Source organism: Mytilus trossulus, chromosome 12 (assembly GCF_036588685.1).
Source record: "Mytilus trossulus isolate FHL-02 chromosome 12, PNRI_Mtr1.1.1.hap1, whole genome shotgun sequence".
NCBI classification, from domain to species: Eukaryota; Metazoa; Mollusca; class Bivalvia; order Mytilida; family Mytilidae; genus Mytilus; species Mytilus trossulus.
In genome coordinates this window covers 1,199,777-1,220,519 of record NC_086384.1, presented here as the reverse complement: position 1 = coordinate 1,220,519, position 20,743 = coordinate 1,199,777, and the positions used below count along the sequence as shown (strand labels likewise).

The 20,743-nt window shown below is 32.2% G+C and overlaps 1 protein-coding gene across 1 annotated transcript; it reads right to left on the bottom strand.

Moving 5' to 3' along the window:
- Window positions 1–4,093: 4,093 nt before the first annotated feature.
- On the bottom strand, window positions 4,094–12,858 carry LOC134693791 (solute carrier family 35 member E2A-like). The gene is made up of 7 exons (XM_063554703.1): window positions 12,744–12,858; window positions 9,491–9,809; window positions 8,838–8,973; window positions 7,631–7,879; window positions 6,974–7,027; window positions 6,254–6,457; window positions 4,094–5,708 (listed from the first exon to the last, which is right to left on the bottom strand). The coding sequence occupies exons 2-7, from the start codon at window positions 9,753–9,755 to the stop codon at window positions 5,507–5,509; spliced, it is 1,110 nt and encodes a 369-aa protein (XP_063410773.1). The 5' UTR covers window positions 9,756–9,809; window positions 12,744–12,858; the 3' UTR covers window positions 4,094–5,506.
- Between the last annotated feature and the right edge of the window lie 7,885 nt (window positions 12,859–20,743).

Genomic DNA, 20,743 nt, shown 5'->3' with positions numbered 1-20,743 from the left:
GGCAGGGTTCATCTGACATATTTTTTAATTTCTATCACCCATACTTTATCTAGTTGTCCGGATTTTTTTTATATAAGATACTATAAATGATATAGGCCAACTCTTTTTAATGTATGAAATGATTGATTGATTTTGATTTTTGGTGTTTTAATAACACTTCATTGCTTTTGAGCTATTTCGTGGTGGTAAGTTTTTATTGGTGAAGGAAGCGGAGATACCCACTGACTTTGGAAATTAAAAAAACAGACCTGGTCAATTAAGATTGAAGTCAAGTCCACCTGCACAAACCAGGTTCAAACTCACAACCTCAGAGTTGACTGGCTAGTGATTACTGTAGTAACTACTTAGACCACTCAGCCACCAAGTCCCCATAAAATGATTGAATTGTTCACATGTCTGTCAGGGTTCCATCTGATCTTACCTTGTCATTTACATAAATCTGTTTGAGTCTTTAAACATAAATTAAATCATGATCAGAAAAGGAGGCAAAACATTTCAAGTAAGTACTGTTGTCTTAATCTATACCCAGTTTCTGTATTCAGGACTGTGATATTTGACATGGAACTTTTTAAGGCAAATACTATCAATTAACAATTCTGAAACTGACATATATGCGGTATGGGCTTTGCTCATTGTTGAAGGCCATACGGTGACCTATAATTGTTAATGTTTGTGTCATTTTGGTCTTTTGTGGATAGTTGTCTCATTGGCAATCATTATCCATACCATCGATCAATAATACTTAAAATAACTACCATACCATCGTTTAATAATTCTGAAAATGACTACCATACCGTCAATTTATAATACTGAAAATGACTACCATACCATCGATCAATAATACTTAAAATAACTACCATACCATCTTTTAATAATTCTGAAAATGACTACCATACCGTTGATTTATAATACTGAAAATGACTACCATACGATCGTTTATTAATTCTGAAAATGACTACCATACCGTCGATTTATCCTTCTGAAGGAACTGAAAGACACATCATTATATAAATAAATATTTTATTAAGTCAGACAAATATTTAATTACGTTAGAAGGATCCCACATTTAATATTCTGCCCCTAAAGTACATAAATCTATCACAGAATATAATAACAATCATACATAATCATTCATAACAAGATACCATAAAAAAATGATTGCTTACGCCAACATAATATGCTTCCAACAAAAATATCTGCTGCCCAACACTCATTCATAACAATAACATTGTCACTTCTATCACATTCATACATATAACCTACAATGTCAAAGGTTAAATACAATAATAACTGTATTACTAACAAACTTATTAATATTACAATGTCACATATGACAATCACACCCAAAAGTATAACAATGTCATTAATATTACAATGTCACATCACACCATGACAATGTCAATGATATAACACATATAATACTATGATAATGTCAATGATATAACACATATAATACTATGACAATGTCACTGACACACCATGACAATGTAACATCACACCATTACAATGTCAATGATATAACACATATAATGCAATGACAATGTCACTGACACACCATGACAATGTCACATCATACCATTACAATGTCAATGATATAACACATATAATGCAATGACAATGTCACTGACACACCATGACAATGTCACATCATACCATTACAATGTCAATGATATAACACATATAATACTACGACAATGTCACTGACACACTCAATGAGTTTCCTATTATCATGTTACATCACCTTTGAGGTGTAATATCACCATGCATCAATTACTCATTTTACAATATCACATCACACTCAATATTATAACAAATTAAATGACAATGATTTTCCTATGAAAATAAAGCTGTATACAATCACTCCCAGGATTATAACAGTATAAATGAAAATGATTTCCATGTCACAAATGACAAAAATGTTATTAAGAATGTACTTAGGTGAGGTTAGGTAAAAATTAAGAAACTAAAATTGATACTGTAAGCTGGTAGAGCATCAATTAAGGAAAAAGATAAGCTAAAATATTGATAGGTCATGAAACTCCTTTTCAAGATATTTGAGATTTAAAATATGGCAGGAAAAGGCTAACTCAGACTTTTACCTAAGAATTTGCATTATTATTATTTGGGTATCAAAACAAATCTTTCATGAGCTATTTTAAGTCTTATATGAAAAAATAAATGGGTGTTATGGGGCAAAATCTTTTACATTGTATTGTATGGAAAAACACCAAGGAGTCCAAACATTTGACACAAATTCCAAAACCTCACTTAAGTACATCCTGAAATATACTTGAAAAGATAACAACCACCACATCTATCTAAAACTACTTCACAGGGACTCAATTACAGTTAATTCAGAATTATTGTTAGGATTTATAAATACAATAAATTTCATTGACATAATTCCTGTAAAAAAAGTTGATCAACAAAGATTTCCATCTCATTAAAGACATTACTGATATAAAGTTTCTGTATCAATTTCATAAACAAATTTGTAAGGGTTCCACGGTACCCAGTGTCTTGCCTACCTCTGCTGTTAGTTGCAGGCTCAACAAAAATGAGGATAACAATGTTCATTTAGATACTATCTTTTGGTTGTAGAAGCTTCTGTCCAAGTTTGGTAAAAATCCTGGATAGTTTATGAATCTAATAAATGTTTTTAAAACTTTAACCAGAGAGTGAATGTAATGTTTTCTAGCAGAAAAAAATAAGTCTGTTTGTAAGTAAAATATGAAAAAACAGGATTTTTTTTCACAAAATTTACTTCTGGATATTATCTTATGATTATAAGCAAGCTTCTGTCCAAGTTTAGTAGAAATCTAGGATAGTTTTAGAAAGTTAAAATTTCAAAAACTTTAACCATTGAGTGAATATTTGTGAATGGCGCTGCAGCTGGAATGTAGGATTGCGATGTCTCACTTTTTCGACAAAAGTTGAAGGCTTGATAAAAATCTAGCAAGAATGTAGACTTGGGAGCATTCAAAATGCAATTTTCCATAGAATTATATTTTTTTAGGGATATATTTAAAGCAATAATAATTTATCAATTCTGCATTTTGAAATTTTGTGCAAGACATTGCTGATATAAACCTTTGGTATAAATTTTATAAGACTCTAGCAAGAATCATTTGTATGAGATCTCTTAGAAGACATGTCAAACTGACAGATGGAAGGACACTAGAGGAGGGCGGGATAGGAGGGGTCCTGATCCTGAAATCCTGGGCTTAAAAACATCAGATCCCGAAATCCTGGGCTTAAAAACACGCAATCCTGAGGTCCCGAAATTTGAAGAAAAAAAATATCGGATCCCGAAAGGTTAAATCCCGAAATTCCGAGCTTAAAAACACCCGATCCCAGAGTCCTGATAAAGGTCCTATCCCCCCTCACATATCTATAACCTCTACCAAGTTGCTGCAAGGGACTATGATTTGCATTGGACCTCAATGAAGTTGATGGTATTCCTTCCTGAAGGACTGTAAATTCAGAAATTATTACATGCATTTATTATTGCTATTTAATCATTTAAGACTAAAAGAAAATTAAAAAAAAATATTGGATTTTGAAAAATCTGTTAAATTCATATTAAAAGTTCAAAATGCAACTCTAAATTACTGCCATTATAACCCTGTTGCATTATTTGAATAAATAAAGCATTGCAATAATTTTGAACTTACAGTATATCAAAAATATATAACTTACAAACAAACAATATAAAATCATATGAAATAAACAAAGTCATGAGCAACTATAACATTTAATATTTGATTGTTAGCCTAATGTAGATAAATGTATTGTAAATTGGAATGCAAATATATTTTTCTGAGTTAGTACAACCAAATATAGTGTGATCAGAGGTATAAGTTCATGAATCTATCAAAAACATTGTGACATTATCCAATCAAAATGAATGTTAAAAACAATTTGAAACATTATCCAATAACAATGAACATTACACACAATGTTGCATTAACCAATCACAATGAATGTAACAAACAATTGTTTCATTAGAATGGTCAATATACAACCACAAGTTATTACAAAAATGCAAACTGATCATTCAAGACCCTCATGAAAAAACTCCCCTCGCCAATTAAAAAGGTTGTTACAAAAATGCTTGAAGATGTATAGATGTATAGATATGGAAATATCTTGTCATTCTGGGAAGCAACTGAACAATATAAAATAGCAATAAGTAAATCATGAAACAGAAAATTAAATTGTTTGGCTTTTTGGCATTTATTTTTATTTTTTGAGAGAAATCTTCTTGTATTTTATTTCAGAATGTGTCGGCAGGCACGATCCAGGCACTTTTTGTTTGACCCCAACATGCATAAATTTTTAATTAGATATTTCCTTTAAATGTTCAAGCCATTTTTTCTGCAAAAGACCAATTGGGTTGTGGTTCTGTATCTATTTTGATTCTATGAAAAATTGCATGTTATGTGCATGAACATTAACCTGTGGTATTTACAGTAATGAAACATCATTCTATCATATAAAGCACAAATTTAACAAGTTGTTTTTTTCTAAGTTTCTCATGCCTCTCTTTTAATAAGAAAAAACAATGCCCCTATTTCTTCTTTTGGGCAAAAGTCAAAGGTTTATAAGTGAATATACCCAGAAGATGAGGATCCCAAGGCAGTCACTTAATACTATGTTTATATCTCCCTCATAATTTATAAAAATCTTTGAATACACAACCAAATGCAGATATTGTCTGTCAGCATTCAGTTTTCCTTTTTAGTGACATGATCCAAATAAAACTATTTCGTGGAACAAGATGTCAAAATGTAGTTAAATGTTTCAAACAAAATTCATCATAAATTCAAGAGGCCCCTCATGGGGGGTCCTAGTAATCACATAATCACCATTTTTTTGCCAATATAATCACATAATCATTAAATATTTGCTTATCTTTAGTAATCAAATAATCATAAACTAAAAATACAGTCCTAGGTAATCAAATAATCATGAAATATTTGGCTTAATAATCAAATAATCATTAAAAAAACGGCCAAGTAATCACATAATCAAAAACCCCATGAGGGCCCACATTCAACATAAAATGGCTGTTAGAAAAAGTGTCATTTATCATGTTTATAAAGACATATTATAAGTTATCTGTTAGTTGCCACTTTTTATTAATTGATTCAATACCTCTAAACATAAAATGTATGTAAAATATGATATTTAGGAATTAATTCTATGCAAGTAAATGAAATTAGTATAAAGTAATAATTCACATCTCCCTATTTTATACAATTTGTTATTAAGCAGACTAAGAAATGTTAAATTAATTGATTTTCTACCCTAAATCATACAACAAAATTATTTCAACAATATGTAATGTATATTCAGACCATTCCTTGTACAAATTTTCTTGAATTTTATCCCAAAAATAATACAAAATTTACCAACCACATTATTTTATTCATAACTAATAAAAAAAATTGTACAAAGAATAAATGTCTCCATTTGAAAAATAACTACTAAGTAAAATTTACAATCAAACATCTTTAGTTTCTCCCAGCCTCGGATAACTCTGTATAAGTTCCCTCCTATTATGGTCCACCTCTTTAGCCTTGGTATACAAGAGAACACCAATGGTAACAATTACAGTTCCTAGTCCACTTAAGAATGTTACTGGATTGCCAAATAATATTACTGATATCCAAATAAGGAATGCTCTTTTAACTGTGTTGGCAACACTGAAACAGAAAGGAAAATGTTCTTTATATATACAGTCTATCTAAATTATTTTTGCAAAGAATTTTGCTCATGCCAGTGCTAGAGACCGTCTCAAACTTGCAGTGAGGTGAGAGTTTTTCTGCTCAGTATGAGGCCTCACTATGACTCAGTGATGAAGACCAGCAATACAAGTGCTGTTCCTTTGATTTTTGCGTGTGTTTGTTGTTGCTGTGCATGTACTGATTTTGTGTCAAGGATATATACCCCATATCCTTTGTTTTTCTATTATAGTATTAACAAGTTATTGGACAATAATTTAATTTTGGATGTAACATTTCTTCTGATTGGCTGACATCATTTTGTTTATCAGCCCATAGACATAATTTTGTCATGTGACCGTGACGTCATCAAAATTTTTTTCATGATAAACTCTGGTTTAAAATGGAATTTACAATTAAATCATAAGAAATAACCGTAATATTTTTCTGTCTATTCATTTAACCGGACACAATCATGAATATAACATTTTGTGGAGAATTTAATAAAAAATAAAGTTTACTCTTACCTGTGAGTTACAGGTGATATGTAGCTCATTAAAACATAAGCTGAAATACTTTGAAAGTGAAAACAAATTCCGTTAATAATGTACGCTGAGATCATAGTAATATCAAATGTTTTACTAGCAGAACTCATATCTATCATGAAGTAACAGGCTGGAATTTGTACAGCTATCGATGATAAACTAGTGTAAAACTGTAATTCTGCTGGTCTAAAATAAAAAAAAATTACATGATAAAACATGCTGAAAATTGTATCACTATCCACAATAAACTTGTGTAAATTGTAGTTCTGCTAATTTGAAATAGACAGAAAATTCAGAAGACAAAATGTTAAAGGCTGCAATAAATAAATGGTAAATGCATAAAGTGTTTCTGTGATAAAAATAGATTTATGTTGTTGTCTTGCATGGATTTTTCTGTTAATGTTAATTATCTCCCCTTGGTAAACTGTTTATCAAGGGGAGATAACTGTTTTCTGAAGATTTGCCATTTCAGAATCTGATGAATTGTAGGTTTTTTTTTAACCATACAATAAAACATTCTGATTGGTTGAAATGCTAATAACATGGAAAATTTACCAAAAGCCTGATATTTTCATTTTGAGGAACAAGCAATTAAAGTACTCTTAGTTCTTAAGATTCTGATAAAGCACTTTGGTGTACCGTATACAAAATTGTGGGCTCAACAATGTTTCTTTATGTTAAATGGTAATTAATTGTACTTACGTATATCTATATTTATCACCACTAATTAGCACTTTAGAATAAACATTCTGTAAACTGGAAAAAAATTGATAAACATTTTTTAAGTACCTAGAATATTACTAGTATTATAAATTTTGAGTGAGAATGCAGCATGCATGTTAATTTGTTAATTTCTGTGTAGTTTTGGTCTCTTGTGGAGAGATATCACATTGACAATCGTACCACATCTTTTTTATAATAATTAGATAAATCTGATTTGAGTGTAAGTAATATATACCAATGTATTACAATCAACAAAATGGTTCTAAAACAAGTGGAGACAACTTATGAATTCAAGTTACAAATGATACACATTTTCATGTAAGTTCATAAAAAATAACAACAGTTGTAAAAATGTCAATTCTATTTAAATTATTTTCCTCGTATATTCAGTTATTTATACATACTTGGCTTTAACATGTTGAGTGAAGGTTAATCAAGAAACGAATGCAACATACAGATTTTTTTAACTATTTTTTCACAAAAAAAAATTCTACTATTTTATCTTGATATTTCCTAGTTATATCCATTTTACCAGTGATCTGCAGGCCAATCCCAAAAGAAATATATTACAACATTTAATTTTCAATAGTACATAATAAATATATTGATTTAATTATGAAGACTGTATATACATACCATTCAGTTAAATTGGTAGCTAGGGCTGCAATAAAGCCTTTAATATTAAAACTAAGTTCATATGCAGAACACAGGGCCAACCCACTCATTATGGGAATGAGCGACATAAATGTGTACATCCCAGTATACTCTCCAATCAAAGCATACGAAATAAAACATGTAAATAATGGTGCTGAACTTTTAACTGTCTCTGTAAATGATACTGCTACAAACTTTAATGCTATCAGCCCTAGAACTACTGTTGAAAATCTGAAATATAAATACAAGTCGATTAATTGGTACTAATCTAAAACTCAAGCCCTATTCAAATGATTTTCACAGTTCGTTGTAATTTTGTGCTGTTAAACAACTGTGGGAGGTAAAGGATTTTTAATCCTACCAAACTTGCGAAGTGTATGTCCAAAAGCAGGAGAAAGTAAACTGTATGAGCTTGCGTAGTGTATGTCCAAAAGCAGGAGAAAGTAAACTGTATGAGCTTGCGTAGTGTATGTCCAAAAGCAGGAGAAAGTAAACTGTATGAGCTTGAGTAGTGTATGTCCAAAAGCAGGAGAAAGTAAACTGTATGAGCTTGCGTAGTGTATGTCCAAAAGCAGGAGAAAGTAAACTGTATGAGCTTGCGTAGTGTATGTCCAAAAGCAGGAGAAAGTAAACTGTATGAGCTTGCGTTTTGTTGTTGGTTGCTATCTGCTAGAAACTGTTTTTCTTGAATGTAATTTGCTATTGGTATTCTCTTTTGACTTGTTCTACATTTTGTTAACCAGGGGCCTGATGTAGCTCAATTAATTTTGTTCTGTATGGCTTTTGCTCATTTTAAAAGACCCTATGGTGACCTGGATATGTTTCACACTTAGACTTAAGACTTTGGCCCATGGTAATCTCATTGCAAACACACCAATGCTCCTTATTTCGTATTGCATTTTTGCGATTTTGTCATTTTAGACTTAAAAGTGATTATAATTTTTACGATGTTGAGCAAAATCCTGTTAAATTTACATAAAGTATTTAAAAATGAGAGTTTAAATTATTATGTTTACAACTCTGTCTCATTTTTTGCAATAATAAAAACCTCACAATAATTTCTGAATAAACAGTATACATTTCTTGAAATGTGATCTGAATCTGTTTTCCTATCTTATTCTTGAATAAAACTTATACAATGTATATAAATAACAAACTTTTTCTCTTAACAATTTTCTATATTAGTTACCTCATACAACCAACTAATATCATGTTTTTCCAGAAATGAGAAGGTTTACCCTCTCTCACCACAGGTTTATAAAACCCCAATGGTAGATACATCTGTAGAAACCCAAATATTGTGGTCATCACCATCTGCATGGCACCTAAATAGTGAAATCATTTATCAGTATGACATGCATGTTTATAAAAATATCAAAATTATAAAATTGACAATTTCTTAGGGCTTAAATCTATGTCATTTAAAATGGGTTTAGCATATCATACCACATCACCTCAATTTTTATTTTAATAGATTTCTAATAGATTATACTCAAAGACTAAAAAGAATCATTTCTGAATTTGTTTTGTCTTTGTCAAATCTATGTATTAAATATTAGTTGCTTCTACAAATATTGCCAAGGGAGGTAAATAACTCACAAATGAATAAAATTTATATCTCTACAGTATTGACATTAGCTTGCTTAAAATCCAGTAGAAGATATTTCAGGACAAATGTGTTTCATACATGCTTTTAAAATATTCATATTAGACAAATTATTACCTGATTATCTGTTAAAAATACAATTATGAAAATCACTTACATTCCTTTAGTTTTGAAAAGTTATGTCCCTTTTTTTGGAGAGAGAAAAAAAGGGGGGGGTTAAATTATAATATACATACCTAGGACTGCTGGATCTCCTTTCAGTGATGTTAGAATATACTTGTTTAAGAACAATGTGAAGGCACTGAATATATACCAGAGTATAAGGAAGAAGAAAGCCCGCACATTTAACAGGCCTAACTTCTCATCATCGTCCAGTTTTTTTACAATGTGTTTGGTCCCAATGTTCGTTCGTACTACATCCATTGAGTTCTCTAAATACATATTCAAATCAGTGGATGTGGACAAGGACTCCGCATCTTTAATAAGTTTGATTTCACTCATATTTCATCTCCACATTTACCTCATATGATAAAGCTGCCTTCAATTTTTGTGTCACTGAAAAAAATGGGACCATTAGAAATACAGAAAGACAGATGGTCAAGGGTATCATTTAACATGCTTTATATGCACCCATTGCTTACAGCTGTGCCAGGGACTTTCCATACTAAGGGGACTCGTCTCTTTTGATTTTAACTGATTACTAAGCCGCCTGTTTAAAGCTACCATCCAACAATAAACTTAGTTTCGTATCTCTGATCTACAATGCTAGTTGTTATTTGCATATTTCACAGTACATTTTAATCATATAATAGCTGTGCTGAATTGTTTTTTTTCCCAAATATTCATACATGTGATGGACTGTGAAACTCAGATCAGGAGATTTGGAAATTTTGGTCAGGAGATTAGTACTCAGATCAGGAGGTTTTTTATCGACATAAATTTTGTCGTAAATGTAACCATATGATGTAGAAATTGTGTTTTTTCTTCAAATTTCCATCAAATTGTAATATGTTTATAGTACCCTTATATACCACTTTCGAGTTCATCCGTCACCGGCAAAAACTCGTCAATTATGCACGCCTTTATGACGTCATTTACCAGATAGAGGGGCTCGCCTGTATCCCTGCTCTATTTACGTTCATCAAGCGTCTTAGTGATCGTCTTTGTGCAGGATAAACTAGAAATAATGGTTGCTATGTAGGTACTTACTGACAATTCCCTATTGATAGCAGTGTTGATGGTCTATTTTCAGAATTCAATTTGCCGAATAATTCGTACAATATAGAATTATAATTTTCCAACCACTCGCTCAACATGGAAGGGAAGTGACGACGCCCCTAAACACACAGATGACGGTGATAAAGGCACGTATAATTGACGAGTTTTTTCCGGTGACGGATGAACTCGAAAGTGGTCTATTGCCTTTCTATTTGAATAAAATAAAATATTAAGAAGAATCTGTTACTTGTTTTGTTTTGTTTTTGATAAATGATTGTTCACTGCTTGCATTTTATCTTATCTGTATAGATTTGTATTCATGTCTCCATCTCTTTATCATTGGTAACTCTATAGACAAATAAGAAAGAAATAAGCTCTACATGTATATTTGCAACATCATAAATTAATTTAAAAAATAACATACAATAACATTAGTACTGCATGGCTTTTTTAAGCATTATGAAAGTCATATTTGTAGAAACCTTTAAAGATTTTTAAACAGTGTTAAATGTTTTGCTACTTCTTAGCTTACACAATAACATCTAATAAATATTACCATCTACAATTCTCAATCCCAAGTTTATTAAAATTTATTAGGATTTTTACTTTAACTTTAAACCTATTAATTTAGTGTTAACAGATTTATAATATAAACTTCAATTTAATCCTTGAAAGAAGGTCAAGATTGCTAAAACAACTTATAAATTTATATTTTTCTATTCGTCCCAAAACATTTAAATTCATTTAATCAACATCCTTTTTGGATTATTTGATTAAAATATTAATCATTTATAGTCTTTTTACAATTTACATTTTTAAAAGCAAAATAACTGAAAACAGGAAAAACAAAGGGAAGTAACAAACAAGTATTTCAATATTCCCAATACACATCGTTTTTATAACACAACGGCAGTTAGCCAGAGGTAAACATCGTTCATTACCAGTATGTTTGACACCCAAGCTGTCAAGTGAAGCCATATAATTATACATCTTCTTTGGTGTACAGGTAAAATTTAACACAGGTGTCAATTACACCCGTACAGTAGTAAGAAATGATCAATTATGGCGTCTGAAATTTTTTAAGGAGGTATGGGTGTCTTTCGCCATCTTGGATTGTAAAAAACAGAGAATCTAAGGTCCATATTTTCTATCAAATTAGCAAAATTTGATGCAAGAATGCAGATATTTCATGTGTTTTTACATTTAAAAGATCCAATTTATAAGAATATAACCTATAAATATAAATATATGTACAAGTGTAGATTATTTTTTGTTGTTTTTAAATATTTTGAAAAGGTCATTTTAAGGGGAGGTAACTCTAAAACAGTGCATTTTCTGTTGGATTGTTCATGGAATTTTCCTACTTTGTATTTTAGCCGGAAAAAACGTACGGTGACCCTATCTTTTCTTTTGATATTATCAAAGCATTGTTTGAAAGCTGTATTTTCCTAATTTATTTTACAATTCTATCATTTCGTTTAGTTTCTATTCACAAAATAGTGTTTTTTCCTGTATAATCCATACAAAATGTGTCATTTTGTCACGACCCGTAGCTTGAAAAAATGCACGGTGACCTATCATTTTTATAATATTTTTTAACATGTATCAACAGATACTACATTTTGGCAAAGTATGAACAAATTCTATCATTTTTATTTTAGACTCCCATACCACCTTAAATATGAAATATTTCATACATGGGAGTTTTTTCTCCTAAACGGGTGGACACCCCTGAAAACGGGAGTTTCGTACTCCCGTCGGGAGGTTCACATGTATGAATATTGGCAGAATGTCTTAGTGCCAAAGTGTCTAAATACCATGAATACCAGAAAAAGGTTTGCAGGTTTGGCAATCAATGCTTGAAAATAAAACCAATTCCTTTTCTCTTTTTTTTAAGAGCATTTATCACCAACTATGTCAAATCCAACATGCGGCATGACAACTCCTCTGACCTTTCAATTTCAAAGAACAAGATCAGTTTAGAATATAGTTTGGTAGTGTGTAGTGTCGTAGTGACCTTAGGATCTCGGAATTTTTTTAATGTGATACGTTAGGAGTAATACTGGACCCTATGAACTTTAGTTTAATAATCAGTTTTTTTTGGTAAATGGATATCTTTCTTGGTGACAGTGGAGGCGACAGTGTCATGTTTATCAATTCAAATTTGTTTTGCCATTGTTCTTTTAGACCTTTGTTTCATGATTTAGTTATTGATTTACAGTTTTAAATACCCGTTTGAAAATAAGTTGAATACATTGACTAGTGGAATACCTGACAAATTCGATTCCTTTAAGTATTTCTACTGAAATACTACATTATGTGAGTGCGAGAATAATCCGTCAGATTGCGGATTCGGTTGCTGTCATAATCAGTGTTGTTAACAAGCTTAGTAATTTAAGAATAATGCAAGTTCTTAACTGAAAACGTACCGATAACTTGAGTAAGTACAACGATTTCCGGTTATATAATTAAAGAACCAAATTTACACGTGGAGATAGATCCGTATTTTATCCGGAAAAAACTCAAAATTGAATAGAAGTAGAATTTCATGACCATATTACATGAATAAACACTATTTAACACTATTTTAGAAAATCAATAAAGACTTTAATAACCTACACTCTGGCTTGGAACTTTCTATTGATAGTTAATCAAAGGTACCAGGATTATAATTTAGACTATTTAGTACGCACACCGTAAATAATGAATCAATAATTGGTGTCTGAACAATAGGATGGTTATAAATCCTTTAAAAACTACTTCCATGTTGATTGGAGCAAATAAGAAACGGACTTTGCTAGGAGTGATATGAATTTATCTATACAAGATAGCCCAATCACATCCGTTGAAATACAGAAACTTTTGGGTGTATATATTGACAAAAATTTGGACTGGAAATTTCAAATTGACTATGTATGTAAAAACTTCTAGTATCGCACTGCTATCTAGAATTAAGAAATTTTTGGATATTAGTAGTAGGAAGCTGTTTTATAATGCTTATATCCTGCCCATATTTGATATTTGTTGCTCAATATGGGGAAATTGCTACTGAAGATGGTTATAAAAAAAAATGATCTTAAAATGCAGTAGAGAGCTGCAAGGATTATACTTGATGCACCAATACTAGCACCTAGTATAAATTTATTTCAAGAGCTAAAATGGTTGAATTTCAAATCTAGAATTTCATATCATAAACTAATTCTTGTTCATAAAATTCTAAACGATAAAGCACCTGATTACTTAAAGGAACTCTGTTGTCCAATTGTTAACCTACATAGTAGAAATCAAATGTCATCTGCAAATAATAATTTGCTGTTGTACGACCGAACGCAAATTCAATGAACAACTCTTTTGCATATAGCTCGTCAATACTTTGGAATAAACTACCAAATGAAATAAAATGTTGTGAAAACCTGGACACTTTTTAACAAAAATGTGTAGATTTCTTGACTGTAAATGATTTATAACAACTCACTCAAATATTCTAATGATTTTGTATTTTAATTTTCTCTTCTTCTACAGACAATTTATAGTTAGCATGAATATTGCATCTACATAATATGTTAAAAATTGCAAGCTTTGTAATATTTGTACTGTTTGTTCTCAGTGAGGGCCTCAAGGTAGATTAGCGAAAGCTAATTGAGTCACCCTCTTTAAATAAAGTCATATCTTACTTACTTACGCCAGACGCACGTTTCGTCTACATTAAATTATTAAATCTATAAGTATTGACTCAGTTTGACTGACCATGATGTGTTTTGTCTAGGACTATTATGCTGTTAGTATAATACTCCCAGGTTTTGTGTACACTATATTATATAAAAAGTAAAATCACAAAAATACCGAACTCCGAGGTACATTAAAAAAGGAAAGTCCCCAATCAAATGGCAAAACCAAAAGTTCAAACACATCAAACGAATGGATAACAACTGACATATTTCTGACTTGGTACAGGCATTTTCTTATGTAGAATTGGATTGAACCTGGTTTTATAGCTAGCTAAACCCCAAGTTATACTGTTGTTTGTCTGTTTGTCTGTTTTTTCGTGTGATAGCTTTGTCAGTTTATTTTCGATTTTTTTTTAATATCCCTTTGGTATCATCATTCCTGTTTTTTACAACAAAGTAAACATGGTAAACAGGGAAAATATCTATTAGAAGTAAAACCAACCCTCACTGTCGAATTCATGATTGATTGATTTCATTGTTATGGCTATGGGCCTTGGCTATGGCTAAGGTTATGTATATATATGGTTTATATGGTTTATATGGTAATGGTTATGGCTATGGGCCTTGGCTATGACTAAGGTTATGTATAGATATGGTTTATATGGTTTATATGGTAATGGTTATGGCTATGGGCCTTGGCTATGACTAAGGTTATGTATAGATATGGTTTATATGGTTTATATGGTAATGGTTATGGCTATGGGCCTTGGCTATGACTAAGGTTATGTATAGATATGGGTATGGTAATGGTTATGGCTATGGGCCTTGGCTATGACTAAGGTTATGTATAGATATGGTTTATATGGTTTATATGGTAATGGTTATGGCTATGGGCCTTGGCTATGACTAAGGTTATGTATAGATAGGGGTATGGTAATGGTTATGGATATGGGTGTGGCTTTAGCTATTAAAATAGTTATGATTATGGCTAGTGTAATGGTTATCATGGCTATGGTTATGGAAATGGATATGGATATTGGTTATGGTTATGGTTATGACTATGGTAATGGTTATAGATATGGTTACGGTTATGGTTATTGTAGTAAAGTCATCATCTCTAATCTGTTAACTTAATTATCTATGACAGATCACAGACATATTAATTCTCAGTTCTCCGGTCAATGTTTACATTATCCATGTTTTCAGTGTTAGATATTTTCTATATACATCTGGTTAAAGTTAGAGGTACTAGGAAGCTTTCCTACGCTTTTTATTCATTTTTATTCATTCTGAATTCTAACTGTACAACTATCAACATGTATTATTTCAATAGATTATCAGTACTTTAAATGTGTTTCGTTTATATGTGTAAACCCAAAGTTACTACAGTTATGGTTATGGTTATGGTAATGACTATGATTATGGTTATGGTTATGGTAAACATGGTTAGGTTATGGTCACGGTTATGGTTATGGTTATGGTTATGGTTATGGTTATGGTTATGGTTATTGATATGGCTATTGGTATGGTTATGGTTATGGATATGGATATTGTTATGGGTATTGACATGGATATGGTTATTGGTATGGTTGTGGTTGTGATTATGATTATGGTTATGGATATGGATATGGTTATGACTATGACAATGGTAATGGATATGGATATTGGTATGACTATTGCTTTGGATATTGTTATGGATATGGATATGGATATGGTTATGGATATGGGTATGATTATGGATATAGTTATGGTTATGGATATGGATATGGTTATGGGTATGGTTTTGTTGATTGTTATGGTTATGGATATAATTATAGTTATACATGTATATGGCTATGGTTAATGGTTATTGTTATGGATATGGTTATGACTATGACAATGGTAATGGATATGGATATTGGTATGACTATTGCTTTGGATATTGTTATGGCTATGGTTATGGTTATGGGTATGATTATGGATATAGTTATGGTTATGGATATGGATATGGTTATGGGTATGGTTTTGTTGATTGTTATGGTTATGGATATAATTATAGTTATATATGGCTATAGTTAATGGTTATTGTTACGTTTGATTATGGTTATTGCTATGGATATGGTGATGATAAAAGCTATTTGTTAATGTCTGTGTCATTTTGGTCCTTTGTGGATACTAGTAGTTGTCTCATTGGCAATCATACCACATCTTCTTTTTTTATATTGTTATGGGTATTAGATATGGCTATGGTACATATAATGGCTTTGGTTATGATTATGGCTATGGTTATGATTACGGCTATGGTTATGATTATGGCTTTGGTTATGACTACGGTTAAGGATATATATATATACTTTTTCACTCTTTTGGTCTTTTGGAAAATGTTGTTTGTGCTGTTTTTAGACCCTTCTACAACGAAATTTGTTTGACATGCACACGAATAAAAATTGCGGTTTTTATCCAACGCAGTCATAGGTTTGAACGTAGTTTTCAATTTAGACTCGTTTATATTTTTTGTTTGGGCATGTATCATATTTTCCCTCCGGGTTATATGATCCGTTCATCCTATATATTGACTCTTAAAATTCAAGAGTTAATCTAAAAATGAGGGTACTTTCTCTAAAAATGAGGGTGCTTTTTATATGGCCATCCAAATACCGTTTCGATCCCTAACATCACTGAAGAGACATTTATTGTCGAAATCCGGATATGGTGTACTAAAGAAATATTGACACCGAAAGTTTGTGGCACAACATCCTGTCCTCAAGTTAACAATTTTTTTTTTCTGTGACGTATTAAATTTATAATAAGATCCATTTTGTTACAACCTGTGATCAATTTTATTTGGCAATCGCCAATGGCAGTCAACAGGGTTAAAGAACATCAGTTGTTCGACCTGTTAGTCAAATGCGTTTTGTTAAAATATACTTTTTCACTCTTTTGGTCTTTTGGAAAATGTTGTTTGTGCTGTTTTTAGACCCTTCTACAACGAAATTTGTTTGACATGCACACGTATAAAAATTACGGTTTTTATCCAACGCAGTCATAGGTTTGAACGTAGTTTTCAATTTAGACTCGTTTATATCAATATATATATACATTGTGTATATATATATTGCTATGGCTATAGTAATTGCTTTGGCTATGGCTATGACTAAGGCTTTTGATATTATTATTGCTTTTGATATTGTTATGGGTATGGTTATGAATATTGCTTTGTTATGGGTATGGCGAGGGCTATGGCTAAGGTTTTTAATATAGTTATGGTTATTGATAGGGTTACGGTTATGGTTATTGATAGGGTTACGATTCTGGTTATGGTTTTGACTATTACCATGGCTTTGGTTATGGATATGGCTTTGGTTATGGTCATCATGGGTATGGTTATCGCAATGGTTATGGTTATGGATATGGCTATTGCGTTGGTTATTGATTCAGCTATCGTTATCGTGATGGTTATGATTATGGTTATGATTATGGTTATAGTTATGGATAAGAATATTAACAATCCATCATCGATATCACTGAAGGTAGGCAACCAACAACCAATCACCAATCTAGTGTTGTCCTGAACATTATAATGTTTGCCACTGTACGGTAAGCAATCAATTTAATTAATCATCATTACCAACTTGAAGATCAGACCCAACAATCAATCATAAATATAGTGTCGTCCTGACCGAACATGAACTATTTGACACTGGACGGTATGCAACCAATCATCCATCAACATTGCCACTGAACGATTAACAAACAACAATCAATCATTAATGCCACTGGACGGTAAACAACCGACAATTAATTACCATTCCCACTGGACGGTTAGCAACCAACAATCAATCACCAATGCCACTGGAAGATAAACAGCCAACAATCAATCATCATTGTCATTTGAGCTAAACAGCCAACAATCAATCACCATTGCCACTGGGTAGTTAACAAATAACAATCAATTATGAATCTAGTGTCGTCCTGACCGTGTATGAACTATTTGTCACTAAACAATAAACAACCAACAATCAATCATCAGAGCCACTGGACGGTGAGCAAAAAACAATCAATTACAATTCCCACTGGACGGTAAGCAACCAACAACAAATCAACAATATAGTGTCGTCCTGAACATACATGAAGTATTTGCCACTGAACGGTAAGCAACCAACAATCAATCCTTATTCGCCACTCGACGATAAACAACCAACAGTCCATCATCAGAGCCACTCGACGATAAACAACCAACAGTCCATCATCAGAGCCACTCGACGATAAACAACCAACATTCCATCATCAGAGCCACAGGACGGTAAGCAACCAACAATCAATCAACAAACAAGTGTCGTCCTGAACATGCATGAACTATTTGTCACTGGACGATGAGCAACCTACAATCAATCAGCAACCAAATGTCGTCCTGAACATACATGAACTATTTGTCACTGGACGGTAAGCAATCTACAATCAATCTCCATTGCCACTGGACGGTAAGCAATCAACAATCAATCAACAAACAAGTGTCGTCCTGAACATTTGTCATCGGACGGTAAGCAACCAACAATCAATCGCAATTGCCACTGAAATAAAACCAACCAACAATCAATCAACAAACACGTGTCGTCCTGAACATGCATGAACTATTTGTCACTGGTCGATGAGCAATCTACAATCAATCACCTTTCCAACTGAAATGTAACCAAAAACAATCAATCACCACTGCCACTGGGGAGTAAGCAACCAACAATCAATCAACAAACAAGTGAACATGCATGAACTATTTGTCACTGGACGATAAGCAACCTACAATCAATCACCTTTCCAACTGAAATGTAACCAAAACAATCAATCACCAATCTAGTGTTGTCAAGAACATGCATGAACTATTTTTCACTGGACGGTAAGCAACCAACAATCAATCGCAATTGCCACTGAAATATAACCAACAAACAATCAATCATCAATCTAGTGTTGTCAAGAACATGCATGAAATATTTGTCACTGGACGGTAAGCAACCAACAATCAATTATCATTGCTACTGAAATGAAACCAACAACTAATCAATCATCAATCTGGTGTTGTCCAGAACATGCATGTAATATTTGTCACTGGACGGTAAGCAATCAACAATCAATTATCATTGCTACTGAAATGAAACCAACAACCAATCAATCATCAATCTGGTGTTGTCCCGAACATGCATGTAATATTTGTCACTGGACGGTAAGCAATCAACAATCAATTATCATTGCTACTGAAATGAAACCAACAACCAATCAATCATCAATCTGGTGTTGTCAGGAACATGCATGAAATATTTGTCACTGGACGGTAAGCAATCAACAATCAATTATCATTGCTACTGAAATGAAACCAACAACCAATCAATCATCAATCTAGTGTTGTCCAGAACATGCATGTAATATTTGTCACTGGACGGTAAGCAATTAACAATCAATTATCATTGCTACTGAAATGAAACCAACAAACAATCAATTTTCAATCTAGTGTTTGCCAGAACATGCATGTAATATTTGTCACTAGACTGTAAGCAATCAACAATTAATCATCATTGCTACTGAAATGTAACCAACAAAAAATCAATCTTCAATCTAGTGTTGTCCAGAAAATGCATGTAATATTTGTCACTGGACGATGAGCAACCTACAATCAATCAACAAACAAGTGTCGTCCTGAACATGCATGAACTATTTGTCACTGGATGATGAGCAACCTACAATCAATCATCTTTCCAACTGAAATGTAACCAAAAACAAGCAATCACCACTGCCACTGAGGAGTAAGCAACCAACAATCAAATAAAAATCTAGTGTTATCATGAACTTGCATGAACAATTTTTCATTTGGACGGTAGGCAATCAACAATCAATCCTTATTGTCACTGAACGGTAAGCAACCAACAATCAATCCCAATTGCCACTGAAATATAACCCGGCAACAAACAATCAATCATAAATCTAGTGTTGTCTAGAATATGCATGAAATACTTGCCACTGGACGGTAAGCAATCATCATTGCTACTGAAATGTAACCAAAAAAAACCAATTAATCATCAATATAGTGTTGTCCAGAACACGCATGAAATATTTGTCACTGAGCGGTAAGTAACCAACAATCAATCAACTAACAAGTGTCGTCCTTAACATACACATTGAAGACATGTTGGTGACCTTCTGCTGTTGTTTTTTATTTGGTCGGGTTGTTGTCTCTTTGACACATTCCCCATTTCCATTCTTAATCATATGAACTATTTGTCACTGGACGATGAGCAACCTACAATCAATCACCTTTTCAACTGAAATGTAACCAAAAACAATCGATCACCACTGCCACTGAGGAGTAAGCAACCAACAATCAAATAAAAATCTAGTGTTATTATGAACTTGCATGAACTATTTGTCATTTGGACGGTAAGCTATCAACAATCAATCATCAATCTAGTGTTGTCCAGAACACGCATGCAATATTTGTCACTGGACGGTAAGCTATCAACAATCAATCATCATTGCTACTGGTACCAATGATTGTAAAAAAAATAAAAGAGAAACCGTAAGAGTTATTGATTCAAATGAACTGTATTTGAAGAAGTTACTGTGAGACCTGTGGTTAGA